This window comes from Peromyscus californicus, unplaced genomic scaffold (genome assembly GCF_007827085.1).
Source record: "Peromyscus californicus insignis strain IS unplaced genomic scaffold, ASM782708v3 Scaffold_3__1_contigs__length_106647218, whole genome shotgun sequence".
Taxonomy (NCBI): domain Eukaryota; kingdom Metazoa; phylum Chordata; class Mammalia; order Rodentia; family Cricetidae; genus Peromyscus; species Peromyscus californicus.
The window spans coordinates 63,984,643-63,999,545 of record NW_026294551.1 but is presented as its reverse complement, the minus strand read 5'-3'; the positions used below and the strand labels follow the sequence as shown (position 1 = coordinate 63,999,545).

The 14,903-nt window shown below is 47.6% G+C and overlaps 1 protein-coding gene and 1 long non-coding RNA gene across 4 annotated transcripts; one reads left to right on the top strand and one right to left on the bottom strand.

Moving 5' to 3' along the window:
- Positions 1 to 4,230: 4,230 nt before the first annotated feature.
- LOC128122131 (uncharacterized) lies at positions 4,231 to 8,738 on the bottom strand. The gene is made up of 2 exons (XR_008222344.1): positions 8,514 to 8,738; positions 4,231 to 8,123 (listed from the first exon to the last, which is right to left on the bottom strand). It is a non-coding gene; the product is annotated as an uncharacterized LOC128122131 (long non-coding RNA).
- Positions 8,739 to 8,785: 47 nt separating this feature from the next.
- Positions 8,786 to 12,826, top strand: Mrpl55 (mitochondrial ribosomal protein L55). 3 transcript variants are annotated; one of them, XM_052757432.1, is made up of 4 exons: positions 8,786 to 8,947; positions 10,146 to 10,226; positions 10,529 to 10,730; positions 12,254 to 12,826. In XM_052757432.1, the coding sequence occupies exons 2-4, from the start codon at positions 10,204 to 10,206 to the stop codon at positions 12,410 to 12,412; spliced, it is 384 nt and encodes a 127-aa protein (XP_052613392.1). In that variant the 5' UTR covers positions 8,786 to 8,947; positions 10,146 to 10,203; the 3' UTR covers positions 12,413 to 12,826. The 3 variants fall into 3 exon arrangements, with proteins under 3 accessions (XP_052613392.1, XP_052613393.1, XP_052613394.1); XM_052757433.1 differs by having other exon boundaries at positions 10,143 to 10,226; XM_052757434.1 differs by lacking the exon at positions 8,786 to 8,947 and adding an exon at positions 8,994 to 9,014.
- The last annotated feature ends 2,077 nt before the right edge of the window (positions 12,827 to 14,903 follow it).

Genomic DNA, 14,903 nt, shown 5'->3' with positions numbered 1-14,903 from the left:
GTCCTCAGGCCCCGCCTCATTCCACATTAGCCTTTCTTTTTTTTTTTTTTTCCTAGGCTCAGACCCCGCCTACCCCAGAGAGGAGCGGGGCAAAAATCAGCATGGAAGGGCTGGAGAGATGTCTCAGCGGTTAAGAGCAATGACACTTTTTCCAAAGGACCCGGGTTAAATTCCCAGCACCCACGTAGCGGCTCACAACTGTCTGTAGCTCGAGTTCTAGGGGACTTGACATCCTCACACAAACATACATTCAGGCAAACGCCAATGCACATAAAATTTAAAAATAATAATAAAAAAAAAATCAACGAGTCTCCATTTAGTCCGTCTTCGCGTTAGCCGGTTACCCGTTACAGCATAATCATTTCAAGAGGCTGTTCTTCCTGAGTGACCAGATTCAGTTCAGTTCCCAGCAGTCACGTTACACGATCTCATCTGCACTCACTCAGGCTCAAGCACATACACATAATAGGGTCTTACTATGTAGTCCTGAAACACCTCTACCAAACCAAACGGTAGGATTAAAAAGGTGTGCGCCACCACGCGGTGGTGGCACATGACTTTAATCCCAGCACTTTGGAGGCAGAGGCAGGAGGATGTCAGTGAGTTCCAAGCTAGCCTGGTCTACAAAGCGAGTTCCAGGACAGCCAGGGCTACACAGAGAAACCCTATCTGGAAAGAACCAAAATAAACATCTAGATAGATAGATAGATAGGTGTGCACCATTGTACCTTGCCAAAATAAATGTTTATTAAATTATTTCGCCAGGCGGTGGTGGTACAGAAGCACTCAGATCTCTGAGTTTGAGGCCATCCTGGTCTACAGAGTGAGTTCCAGGACAGTCAGAGAGATACCCTGTCTTGAAAACCAAATATAAATAAAGAATTTTAAGAAATTGGATGCCAAAGATCTCAGATGGAGAACACTGAAGTTGGTAAGTGTCCTTAATTCAAGCAGAGACAAAATAAGACGGTGTGGTAGTACACATCTTTAATTCCAGCCCTGGGAGGCAGAGGCAAGCTGACCTTTGGGCATTCAAGACCAGCTCGGTCTACATAGTGAGTTCAAGGCCACACAAAACTTAAAGAATTGTGGTAACGTGGGCAGCACAGCTGAATTAAATATCAATTCCCTCATAAAAAGCTGTTTTGGAGAGAAATCCTGAGCTTTGAGTAAGAAGGTGATCTAGAGGGACAGTTTCTAACACCATGTCTGCTGGGCACCACGAGGAAGGAGAGAGACATCACTTATGGGCTCATGAAACAGCCAAGTCTTTAATAAACCACCACGTGAACAGGGTTGATGATCGATCAGGGCTGTAGGACAAGGACTCCGGAGCCTTGCTTCTCCTGGCAGCCCAGAGCAGGGACTGAAGTGGGTTTTTTGTTTTTTGAGACAGAGTTTCGCTGTGTAGCTTTGGAGCCTGTTCTGAAACTCGCTCTGTAGCCCAGGCTGGCCTCGAACTTACAGATATCCGCCTGTCTTTGCCTCCCGAGTAATGAGATTAAAGGCTTGTGCCACCACCACCCTGGGCTGAAGTTGGGTTTATAAGTCACAAAAACCACAAACACCTGTACTAAGTTACAGTTACAATTTTCTCCAATCAGGATTTAAAGATTAGAGGCTTTCCTTAAGTGTTTCATCATTGTCATGAAACATAGAATGCAAGCTTTCCAGTTCAACTAATCAGATTCAGTTGTTCTTTTTGTTGTTAGGAACAGCCACCTTGTTTCTAGAGAACTAAAGATATATAACAGACTGCTTCTATTGTTTAAGGAGGAGTGGGTCAGTTATTGGAAAGTCCCTGGCTCCCCCAGAGCTTGGGAACTTGAGCTTTGTTTCATCCTGCTAGTAAAATGGAATCTGAAGTCACAACAGCAGTACTTAGGGCAAGGTGCTTTTGCCTGTTCCCAACACAGTGAAAGAATTGCAAGTGAAATCCTTAAGTAAAAATGCGCTGACTTTATAATAAACATTTTTGTCTAATTTTACTTTTTTGTTTTGTTTTATTTTTTGTTTTTTCAAGACAGGGTTTCTCTGTGTAGCCCTGGCTGTCCTGGAACTCGTTCTGTAGACCAAGCTGGCCTCCAGCTCATAAAGATTCACCTGGTTTTGCCTCCCAAATGTTGGGATTAAGGTCATGGCCCTAATTTTTATTCAAAAATCCAAACCAAACCAAAACAAAACAAAACAAAAAAACTGTACACAGAGGAAAGGAAGGGAGTGGGGGCAGGCAGGTAGGAGGGAAGGAGGAAGAGAGGGAGGGAATATTCTCTAGGAGGGTGGAATGGACTCGCTCTTGCCCCCTCACTGTAAAGAACAAGGCTGCCTTGAGATGGTTGGTGCCCTGGGGCCTTATGGAAGCCTGGATGGGATGGCACACTGCAGAAGTGGTTCTGAAGGGCGTTCAAGCCCTGGCTTGGTTGTTTTTAATTGGTTTCTCCTAGACTGAAGGATAAGAGGAATTCTAAGGGATTTGGAAAGAGAAGGAAATTTCTAAGTCTGGGCAAGGAAAGAACAGAGATAAACATGGGTAAAAGGCCCACCAAGAGGTGTACATCAGGACAGTGGAGACCAAGGCTCGGCATCACTTTCCATCATGTGGCTGCTTGCTGCCAGGTGGCTGCCCTCCAAGCTGCCTTACCCCAAGTAGCATGACTCTTGGACACTCTCCTTCCTCCCTGGTCTCAGGTCCCAAAGAAACTCAGGACAAATGGCTAACTGTGGTGCCTATGAGCATACAAAGTGCATGCTATCCTCATGCTGTCTCAGCATCCCAAGTACCTGTTACAGAGTCCCCAATGGTTGGCATCCTGGCTTCTGCCTGCTCCTCACCCCTGCCCCCTACCCTAAACCTCTCCAGCCCAGAGGCTTCCCTTCCCTTCCCCAGTTCTCTGTCCTATAAAAACCTGCCATTTTGGCCATGCACTCTCTTGGTCCTCTGCTCTTGGCTCCTGGTCCTCTCTCTTGTCCCTCTGTTTTCTCTTACTCCCCACCCCACCCCCACCACGCCCTTCTCATGGCCCGGTTCAGTCTACTGATCATGACTAGCCTACTACTCCTCTCCCTGCTCTGGCCCCTTCCAGATGCCTCTGGCTGTACTCCCCCTCATATATACAGTAAAAACCATCTCCTCAACCATCTCTCTTGGTCCTCTCTCTTGTCCCTTTTTAGTGTCTTTCCCTCTTACCACTCCACCTCACCCCCACCATGCCCTTCTCATGGCCCACTTCAGTCTGCTGAACATGTTCAGTCTTCCTTCCCCCCTGCTCTGGAATCTTCCAGATGCCTCTGGCTGTACTCTTCCTCTATCTACAATAAAACTCTTCCCCTCAACCATACCTTGGAACAGTCATGTCATCATTTTCATTCACTAGGACACTGAAAGCTACACCTTGCCTGCCCTGGGAATTCCTTCGAAACTAACGAATTGTCCTTGAGCTTCTGTTTAGGCCATCCTTTGTCTTTGAGCCTCTGTTTGTGTTAGTTCTCAGCTTCTTTTATTAATAAGAACTTCAACAGGGTACACTGATTTCCCAGGTACCGTATGATGGCTCTCCTAAGACTCGATATTTCCAGTAACACATCTTTCCGGCCTTTTCTTTTTAAAATTATTTAAGTGTATGAGTGTTCTGCCTGCATGTGTGTGCCCGGTGCCCTCGGATGCCCTGGGACTGGAGTTATAAATAGTAGTGAGCCACCATGTGGGTGCCAGGAACTGAACCTGGTTCCTCTGGCAGGCAGTGCTCTTAACAACTAAGTCATTTCTCCAGGCCTCACCCCTGCCTTTTAGTTCTTTGATTGTCAGAGAAAGTTAACCTGTTCCTGAACCCCTAGATGGCATCAAAGCCGCAGAGTAGGGGCGCAGCTAAGATCCCAGAAAAGCAGGGCCAACATTAATGTGTGTGACACCAGCCATGGCCCCACATGGACTGCAACTGGTCACACTGTGTGAGGAGGGTAGCCTAGGGCTACTCCCACCCTGGTGTACACATGGTGCCACATCCAGAGGATTTAGCACCTGATGCACCTCGGCTGTCCTTGGGACAAAGCATTCTTCCGTTCTGGTGTGGAAACGTTTAACTTGGGCCTACCTCACCGTTGTATCTTGGAGGTATGTAACTTGTTTACAGGAGCCTTTAATCTAGGGAGAGAATTTGGACTTGGACTCTTGAACAATGTCTTAGGTAGGGTCAGTATTATTATGACGAAACAACATGACCAAAAGATGGATGGGTTAGAAAGGGTTTATTTGGCTCACACTTCCACATTGTTGTCCATCAATGAAGGAACTCAAGACAGGAAGTCAAAACAGGGCCAGAACCTGGAGGCAAGAGCTGAGGCAGAGATCATAGGGTGAGATGGGGGTGGTGGTGGTGCTGCTTACACGCTTGTTCCTCATGGCTTGCTCAGCCTGCTTACTAAAAGAACCCAGGACCACCAGCACAGGGATGGCACCACCTAGTATGGGCTCGGCCCTCTCTCACTGATCACTAATTGAGAAAATGCCTTACAGCTGGATCTCATGGAGGCATTTCCTCAACTGAGGCTCCTTCCTCTTTGATGACTCTAGCTTGTGTCAAGTCGACACACAAAACCAGCCAATACAGCAACCCTCGTTGTAACTGACCACTGGTTTAAAGACAGGAGGAGAAGCCAATTTTCACACTAGAGTCCCTAAGAAGAGGTCCTTATCCTGGCACATCTTGCAACTTGGAGTTCCTGTTTTAGTCCTTATCAGCCTCTCAAACAAAAAGAACCTTGTGGGGGTTGGGGAATTAGCTCAGCAGTAGAGCACTTGCCTAGCAAGTGCAAGGCCCTGGGTTCGGTCCTCAACTCTGAAAAAAAAAAAGAATTAAAAAAAAACAAAACAACAACAACAAAAGAACCTTGTGTGTCCCTTGTGGAAATGAGGCATGAGGGCAGGATGCTGCCTTTACAAGTGTGCCCTTCCTGGGTACTAATTTTGCTTGGTGGAAGGCCCCTGCTTCAGTTTTCCTACCCACCAACAGGGGCCTTGGTTGCATGAACATTTTCTTGAAACCAGTAGACCCATTGTGGTGATCTTGCCTATCATTCATTTACCTTTCTGTAGGATACTTATTTGGAAACAGATATTCACCTTCTCCTTCCCTAATGTCTCTCTCAGAGTGAGTGTATTCTCACACACCCATGTGTATTTTTATGTAAGTCACAGATCAGTATCAAGTGTGTCTCCTCTATCAATCTCCTCTATTTTATCCTTTGAGACAGAATCACTGAAGCTTCAGGTCCTGTATGGTACTACCTCAAGGCCGTAAATATTCCCAGGCACTGATAAAGGTATTCAGGTTTCGTCCAAAGCATGGAAAAGAAGTGACCCAGGCCCATGCCACATTATCAATCCTCGTATAAACTCCACATTCTGACTTCCTCTCTCAATATACTGCATTCCTGTCGCTTGCTTGCTTGTGGTCTCCCTGGAAGCACACAACACTCCAGTAGGCTGGATCAGCCTGGGGCAGGTTTTGAAATTGCAGTTGACCAGCATGGAAGCTCGGGTACTAGTGTGGGTATAATACAACAGGTCCATAGGATTGAAGAAATTGGCTCAAACCAGTTGCCAAGGCATGCACACAATTTACTTCCTATGAGCCAACCTGGAGTCTGCCTGAGGGCCTAGCAACAGGCACTGTCAGAGTTCCTGATTGTGCCCAGCCAATGAGGGATGACCACAAAATGCCACCAGATTGGGACACAACTTGGGTGCTGGGAGGAGGGTATATAAGACCTCCCCATTACTGAATAAACGAGTTTGTTATTTGCCTTCAACTGACTCCTGGTGACTGTGCATTTGTTGAAGCCACACCTTCTCATCCCCCGCCCCCTAGGGAGCGGTTAGGATCCAGCAACAATGTGGGGACAGGTCATGTCTACTGTGGGCAAGATGTTCAAGTTAGAGGCAAAATCACAGCTGCGAAGAGGCAATCTGTTAATTGCCAATGTGGAAGGACACTAGTCCATGAAGAAAAAGGTTTTGGTTTTTATTTTTAGATTACATTGTATTTATTTATTCTCTGTGTCTGGGGGCGGGGTGCCCATGTAACATGATGCACGTGTGGATTTCAGAGGATATCTGCAGCAGTGAGCTCTCTCCTTCTATCACACAGGTTTCTGGGATCGAAATCAGGTAGTCAAGCCTGGCAGCAGGCATCTATATCACTTTGAGGAATATTCTTGGCTCCTTAATTTTTATTTATTTATTTGGGATTTTATTGTTTTGTTTTGTTTTTCTTCAGACAGGTTCTCTCTATGTAGCCTTAGCTGTTCTGGAACTTGCTATAGACCAAGCTAGACTAGAACTCACTATATAGCCTATTTTAGTCTTGCCCTCCTGACAATATTCCTGCCTCAGGTTCTTGAGTGCTGGGACTATAGGTGTGAGCCACCAAGTCTTGCTCATAAAGAGAAATCTTGCTACTTCTTGGCTGGTTCTTTTGAAAAGTGGACTGTGATGTGGCCATGATAGGTGAAGTTCAGCACAAAGGAAACAATGAAGAACAGAGGACTTTCCCCCTCCTCTTCCTCCTCTTTGTCTGGTTTAAAGTTGTGAGTTAAAAAAATGGCCTTAGGGGGGCTGGAGAGATGGCTCAGTGGTTAAGAGCACTGGCTGCTCTTCCAGAGGACCTGAGTTCAATTCCCAGCACCCACATGGTGGTTCACAACCATCTATAGTAGGACCTGGTGCCCTCTTGTGGAGTGCAGGGACACATGCAGGCAGAACACTGAATACATAATAAATAAATAAACTTTTTTTTTTTTTAATGGCCTTCTATGCTGGACCTGGTGGCTCATACCTTTAATCCCAACACACAGGAGGCAGAGGCCAGCCTGGGCTACAGAATGAGTTCCAGGAAAGGCACAAAGCTACACAGAGAAACAAAACAAAACAAAACATTAAATTAACCTGTTTATATTAATCTATGTTTTGCCACATGGCATGTCAATACTGTAAATCTGACTTTCTCCATGTCTGCTAATCTCCCATGCCTCAGATTCTTTCTCACAGTTCCTATCTCTCCCCGTAAGTCCCGCCTATCCTCTCCTGACTAGCTATTGGCTGGTTGGCTCTTTATTAAACCAATCAGAAGATGCCTTAGGCAAGTGAGGAAGGACACATCTTCACATGGTGTACAAAAAGATTATCCCAACACTTAGTACACTCTGCTGGACCTCACTGGTCCATAAAATCAGACACTTTCAGCAGCACCCAGAGGAGTCCTTGTCAGCTGTTCTGACAGCATGACCATATAGCAAAAGGGCTACTGGGGGACAGCTGACTAGAGGAGAAGCAGAAAAGCTTAACAACCCTTTTCTCAGACAATGCCTATGTGGCTCCTAGGCCATTGCCAGGGCTCGTTGGCTGATGGAAGATCACCTGGCCTTTGTAAGGAGATTGGAGCTTCCTGTTGGGGGTCCTACAGGCACCAGTTTACAGCTGCATGGGTTGGCAGTGAGGGCAGCTCTGTGGTCCATGCTTTCTAGAGCCTGATAACGACAGACACTTGCAGGTCAGCATATGCGATTAGCTCTGGAGGCTGGCTGCCAGGCTGCAAAACAAAACAAACCACACCACGACTTCCCATTGCAGGACAGCCCTGGGAGGAGACAGTGCAACCTAAGATGGATGATAAGAGATAAGTAACTCAGGAAAAAACAGGAAAGGGGAAGGAAAACGTTCTGGCACAATGACGCCAAGGGACCCAATGTGGCAAAAGCCTAAAGGCAGCAAAAGAAGTCAAATAGACAACCTTCTGCAGTCCTCCTGAGAAACCCGGCAGAGAGTCCTGCAGCCAGCACAGCAGCCCCCCTCCCGGGCTCACAATAACCGTTGCAACAAGTTCAACACGGTGGAGTACTTCAAGACCCCTTAGCGTTGGGCTACTCGGGAGATAGCAGTCGGATGCTTGGAAGTCGTGTAGTTTGACTCTGGAGAACCAATTGTTCTCTAATCATACTCCTCGCGGGTGACTCTAGCTCCTTCACGTTGGCTGTTTGGCCATCCCGACTTGGAGTTTGGATGTCTGTCTTCCAGACCTGGGCCCAACACGAGCCCCCAGACAAGCCGTGTCGCATCCAGAACAAACCTGGAAACAACCAGGCATGGAAACTTAGATACCTGCGGGGCGTTTACCCACTAACCCCACAGTTCCCCAGAGCTTTCTTGAGTGCGAGCAGCAGGAAATATTAGATAGAAGGATTTAGATTGGGAGATAAACAGAAAATACAGGGCAGCCTCGAGAGGGCCTGGAACCTATTCCAACAGGCCCTGACTGTCTGTGCGCTAGGGTATTTATAGAAACGCCAAGGGATAGGACAAAAGACACCCCCCAACCCCCCGCCCAGCACAGCCAAGTGCAGACCATCTCAGACACCTGCACTCAGGCCCGTGGTCCTAATCATCCTCTCTATGCAGATCTGTTCAGTAAAGCCACGAGGAACCTGAAGACGGGCTCCCACAGATACCAAGGACGCACAGGGGCCCGTAGCAAGGCTGTCCTGCTTCCATCCACTCACTGCACAGCGCCCTGCAGCCCGGACCGGAAAGTCCCAGAGTCCCCACCGCCTCCCGCCCACACTGGGTCTGGCCAGGGTAGTGCACTGGCCTTGCCTACTCAGGCTTGGCCACCGCAGCAACAGTCTCATTTGGTGAACCTGGACAACTAACTAGGCTTCGGTCAGCCTTAACCACGCCCACCTGGTCTTACCCCGCCCTTAACGGAGGACCACAGCCCGGCGTTGCGTGACGTCATCGCCGCGCGACGGGGCGCTTACGGGAGACCTGGGTCACGGCGGAGGATCGTCGTCTCCGGAGACGGGTTCCTGCGTGGCCCCACGTGGCCCGGCCTCAGTTTACCACCTACTGAGTAAAGTTCTGCACGGCGGTCTACGAGGTCCCTGCAACGCTAAGGTGGGGGCCGCAGGTTGGAGTCTCTTGAGCGCCGGCCCCTACCGGCCCCACCACTGAGGAGTGAAAGGCAGGGCGAGTTGCGCCGTCGTGTGGGGCGAATGGGAGGGGGCTCTTCCACAGATTAATCCGGGCCTCGTCGTGGCTGGAGAAGAGGAGGTCCCGGACTTGGGACACCGATCAGCGGGATCGTACCTCTCTTTCGAGAGGCAGCGGGCCCCTCCTTTCGGTTCCCTACCCGAGGTGGGACCCTCCCAATCTACGCACTCTCCCATTGGTTTAATGTTGCTGAGTGTAGGACACTCGATTTTCGCCTGCTTAGACCACTCTGGGAGTTTGTGGCATTGGAGAAAGGAGCCCTAGCTTCTTTTCCCGTCTGTAACCCCGCGGTATTGTTATGAAAACTAAAACGATGTTAAAAAGAAAGTGAACCAAGCAACACAAACACACACTCCCGCACAGGGGGAGGTTCTGACTCCATAAACTTCAGGAATGGGTGGGCCTCAGTCCTGCTGAAGTCTTGGGAGGGTAGGACCCTGGTAACTAACTGCTTTTGTAAAATGCCTCCACGAGCTATTCTAATTCGAGGCCAGAGGGCTAGTATGATAGACTGGCAAGTGACAGTGATCTCACACCTGGTCTTCTGCAACCGAGAATTCAAACCACAGATTGAAGATAACTTTTTTTTTTTAGTCTACATTGAACATAGGGTTTTTTGTTTTGTTTTGTAAACAAAATCGTTTAATAACTGTTATATGGCTTTTGTATAATCTCAGGTTGTTTGCTTCAGTTTTTTGACACAGGGTCTCAAGCAACAACACAGCCTGACTTTTAATTCCCTGTGTAACAGGATAACCTTGAACTCCTGATCCACCTGCCTCTGCCTCCAGAGTGTTGGAAATACAGACATGCACTTTCCATAGCTGGCTTTGTATTCTTTTAGGTGTTCTAAGTGATTTAAGGCACATGGGAACCTGTGCACAGATCAAATGCAAATACTATGCCATTGTACAGCAAAAAGCTGACAGTCTGTCAATTTGATTATCTATATGGGACTCTGGGAACCAATTCCCCATGAATACCAAGAAACAACTGGATATGCTGCTAGAGATGCACCTGCGTCTGACTTAGCTCCAGGCCAGGATTTTAGGACAATAATCAAGTAGAAAAATCACATTTTTTTTTTCCCCTTGCCTAGCAGGTCCTACATCTGGGCCAGTGACTGTTTTCTCGTGCCATCAGAGCTCGAAGGAAAAACAATGCCTTTGGGCAGCCTGCTTGGGTAAGCATGGAATTCTAGTCCCCTAAGGTACATCCTAAGACACCCTGTCCTCTCCAGGAAGGAGTTGTTATCCCCTGTCCTCAGTGCTGGAAGGCTTGCTGTACCCTGAGTCACCCACTATAGACTGCTTTGACTATGCTAACAGCTCAACAGAGGTCCCTAAATGTGACTCATCAATCTTTGTTAGTGTCTGGTTGCTGGGCAGTTCTCGGTCATACCCTGACAGTGGCTGGCAGGCTTGGCACTTGGTGCCCTCTGGCTCACCCCTGTCCACCAACCAGTGTTTGCATGTCTGTCTGTAGCGTGCTGAGGCACTGTGCTGTGAGGGCAGCCTCTCCTGCACCCTGCCACCTCCACACATCCTCTTGGAGAGCTGACAGCAGCAGAGCTTCACTCACTCGCCTGCGCCGCCAGGCCTATGCTCGCCTCTACCCTGTGCTGTTGGTCAAGCAGGACGGTTCCACTATCCATATCCGATACCGGGAGCCACGACGCATGCTAGCGGTAAGCTTCCTTCAATAGGTACCTGCTGAGCCATAGTGTTGGGCCTCAGTGCCAAAACTTGGGGCTGGAGTTTCATATGTAGCTAAAGTCACTATACTACAGTGGAGGAGGAGGGGAACAGGTTGTTGGAGGAATTTACACCAAAAGCTCCAATCACCAAAATTAGAACAAATAAATTAGTTATTTCTTTTTTGGGTTTTGTTTTTGTTTTATTGGTACAGGGTCTTATGAAAACCAGGCTGGCTTTGATCTTACATACTGAGGATCACCTTGACCTCCTAATCTTCCTGCCTCTTTAAGTGTTGAGATTATAAGCCTGTGTTACCGCACCAGGCTTAACAAGTCTGTTTAAAAACAACAAGGGACTGGAGAGATTGCTCAGTGGTTAAGGGCACTGACTGCTCTCCCAGAGGGCCTGAGTTCAAGTCCCAGCACCTACATGGCAGCTCACAAATGTCTATAACTCCAAGATCTGACACCCTCACACAGTCTATATACATGCAGCAAAACACCAATGCAAATAAAATAAAAATAAATAAATTATATTTAAAAAAAATAGAAAACAACAACAACAAAAACCGCCAAATATGGACTGGAGTGTGTTCTAGTTGGTAGAGTGCTTTTCTAAGAGGTACAAAGCTGTTGTTGGTTTTTTTATTCTTTACTCTTTGCTTTTTGGGGGCCTGCCACCCAGCTCCTAAATAGATACATGGAGGCTTCTTATTACTTATGAATGCCTGGCCTTAGCTTGGCTTATTTCTAACCAGCTTTTCTTCTTTTAAATTATCCTGTCTACCTTTTGCCTTTGGGCTTTTTATCCTTCTCTATTCTGTATACCTTTCTTTACTTCTTACTCTGTGTCTGGCTGTGTAGCTGGGTGGCTGGCCCCTGGCATCCTCTCCTTCTCCTTCCCTTCACTCCTAGATCTCTTCCCAGATTTCTCCTATTTTTCTCTCTGCCTGCCAGCCTCACTTAGCCTTTCTCCTGCCTAGTTATTGACCATTCAGTTCTTTATTAGACCATCAGGTGTCTTAGACAAGGCACAGTGACCCAGCTTCACAGAGTTCAACAAATGCAACATAAAAGAATGCAACACATCTTTGCATCATTAAACAAATGTTCCATATCATGAACAAATGTAACACAACTTCAATTAATATTCCACAACACAAAGCCTTTGGTTTAAGGACCACATCAAACCAGACATGATGGTACACATCTATAATCGTAGCACATTGGAGTCTGAGGATGATTATTGTGAGTTCAAGGCTTTCTTAGACTAATTAAAACTTTGTCTTAAACAAACATACACTAAGTCTAGGGAAAGGGAGTAGAAAAACATTTCCTTTCAAAACTTTCGTTTTCAAACTACAGTTTTGAAGGGAAAGCAAGGCCAACCAAATGTGTAACCAGCAGGCCAGCACAGGATAGAAGGCACAGGTAAAAGAGGTCCAGGCGTCTTCCCACCCACTCTCCGGACTCTCCCCAGTGGCATGTACATACCTTCACTTCTCTCCATGCAGATGCCCCTAGACCTGGATTCCCTATCTCCAGAAGAGCGCCGGGCCCGATTCCGAAAACGTGAGGCTCAGCTCTTGCAGAAGAGGGAGGAAGAGCCAGAGATGATTGACAATTTTGACACTGAACGATACAAACGGTTTTGGACCAAGACCAAGAAGTAACTCTTGTCAGGGAGTCACCCAGAGACATTTTGTAAGGATGGAGAGGCATCTGCCTGTAAACTACATTCTTGAAACCATGGCCTCCTGTCATTGTCTTTATGTGGAAGTCCAGCCCTGAAACCCGTCATTTCTGGAAAGTATGTGCCAGTTCAATCAAAGTCAGATTGAAAGACTCTGGAGTTAAAACAGATCAGAGGGTTTAGGGCCCATTTAGGTCAAACCTGTGGGGTTTTGTTGATTTGTTGGTTTGGTTTGGTTTGGGCTTTTCTTGTTTTTTTGAGACAGGGTTTCTGTGTGTAGCTTTGGAGCCTTTCCTGGAACGCTCTGCAGGTGAGGATGTCTTTGAACTCACAAAGATCCTCCTGCCCTGCCTCCCAAGTGCTGGAATTAAAGGCTTGTGCCACACCGCCTGGCTATTTGGGTTTTTTTTTTTTTTTTTTTTGGTTTTTCGAGACGGTTTCTCTGTGTAGCTTTGCGCCTTTCCTGGAACTCACTTGGTAGCCCAGGCTGGCCTCGAACTCACAGAGATCCGCCTGGCTCTGCCTCCTGAGTGCTGGAATTAAAGGCTTGTGCCACCACCGCCCGGCGTGGGTTTTGTTTTTTAAGACAAAGTCTTACCCTGGTTGGTCTATAACTCACTAGGTAGACCAGTCCTGACTCTTCCTCCTGAGTACTGGGATTAAAGGGATATGCTGTCACACTCAGCTTCAAACCTCTGGGTTTTAAACACTGCTACAAGGTTAGTTGTGAAGTAGGTGGACAGTGGGCAAGAAGCACCCAGCAACTAACAGCTCTACCTGCATACCCCTAGGAACCTCCAAGTTAAATTCCTAGATCACACAGAGCCTGCAGGGATCTTTCTCACCGCCTCCCTTTATTGGTCCTTCCCTAAAAGGCTACTCAGGGTCAAACACTTTCCTGCCCTTGGGGACCCAGGAGTGTGGCCAAGCTGTGTGTCTTTTTTGTTTGATTTTGAGACAGTTTCTCTGTGTAGCCCTGGCTGTCCTGGAACTCACGCTGTAGACCAAGCTGACCTTGAACTCAGATCCACCTGCCCCTGCCTCCTGGATTAAAGGTGTGCACCATCACCTGGCCAGGCTGTGTCTTGAACTCCTAGTCTACTCCAGTCTGCAGAATAAGTGGCCACACAAACCAAAGCCAATAAACAGCTGCCTAAACCTTTGTACATCTTGATGTTGATGAGATCCCATTGGCTTCCTCCAGATGCAAGAGTGCACATAGTACCTAACTTCAAAGGCAGGCCTGTGAGCATCCAACCCTTCACGGCTGTAGTCCGTTGCTGCAGATTCTGGTTCTCCCTGGAATAGGCGGCTCCTCAGGGCTGCACAGGCTTGGAACTGGTCTGGACACGTGTCCCACATCCTCCCAGCCCCATAGCCATGCTCCCCTGAGCTTCACCTAGTAAGCAAACTGGTCAGACAGTGCAGCACAGCTTTCTACGTCCTTAGCATACCAGGTCAATGGTGAGGGTCCCAGAAGCTGCTATCTTGCTTTCTGGAGATCTTCCCTGGAGATGGCTGGTTTACTCCTCTTTCACTGTGGACCACATGACTGCTGCTCCCTTATTGTACAGCTCCCCTTGGGTCCATCCAGGCCATACATCCATCTCTAGTGTGATCTTGTTCTGAGGGATATGGTTCCAGCTGTGTCTAACAAAGCCAGGACATAAACTCAGGGCTTATACCAGGTGCCTCACAAGCTGTTGGTGGATACTTGGCCTGTGTTCAGAACAAAGACATAAACAAAAGTGGGGCTGTTTTCGTCTATTTTGGATGCCAGAGAGTGCCAGCTTGGGTAATTTTTCAGACTAGGGATGGATGACAAGACCTATCATTAAGATATAACTGTCTGTCCATCTGTCTCTCTGTCTCTCCCGCTCTCTTATTTATTTATTTTGTTTTTTGGTTTTCAAAGACAAGATTTCTCTATTAACAATCCTGGCTGTTTTGGAACTCTGTAGACCAGGCTGGCCTTGAACTTAGAGATCCGCCTGCCTCTGCCTTCCGAGTGTTGGGATTAAAGGCATGCGCCATCACCACCTGGCTCCATTTCTCTCTTATGTTAAGGCAGGGACTTACTAAATTGCTCAGACTAGCTTTCAAATCTCTTTGTAAGCTTAGGCAGCCCTTGAACTTCCAACCTTCCTGATTTGGCCTCCTGGGGACCTGGATTACAGACTCTTGCCATCAGGCCTAGCTCAGACTGGGTCCTTTAATTATCAGGGTGGCATACACACTGTGGCCTGTGTGTTGTCAGAGGACAAATTGTAGGAGTTGGTTCTTTCCAACATGTGGGTCCTGGTGATCAAACTTGCTTCAGGCCAGGCGGTGGTGGTGCAGGCCTTTAATCCCAGCACCTGGGAGGCAGAGGCAGGTAGATAGATCTCTGTGAGTTTGAGGCCAGCCTGGTCTACAGAGTGAGTTCCAGGATAGCCAGGACTGTTTCACAGAGAGAGATTGTCTCAAAAAAA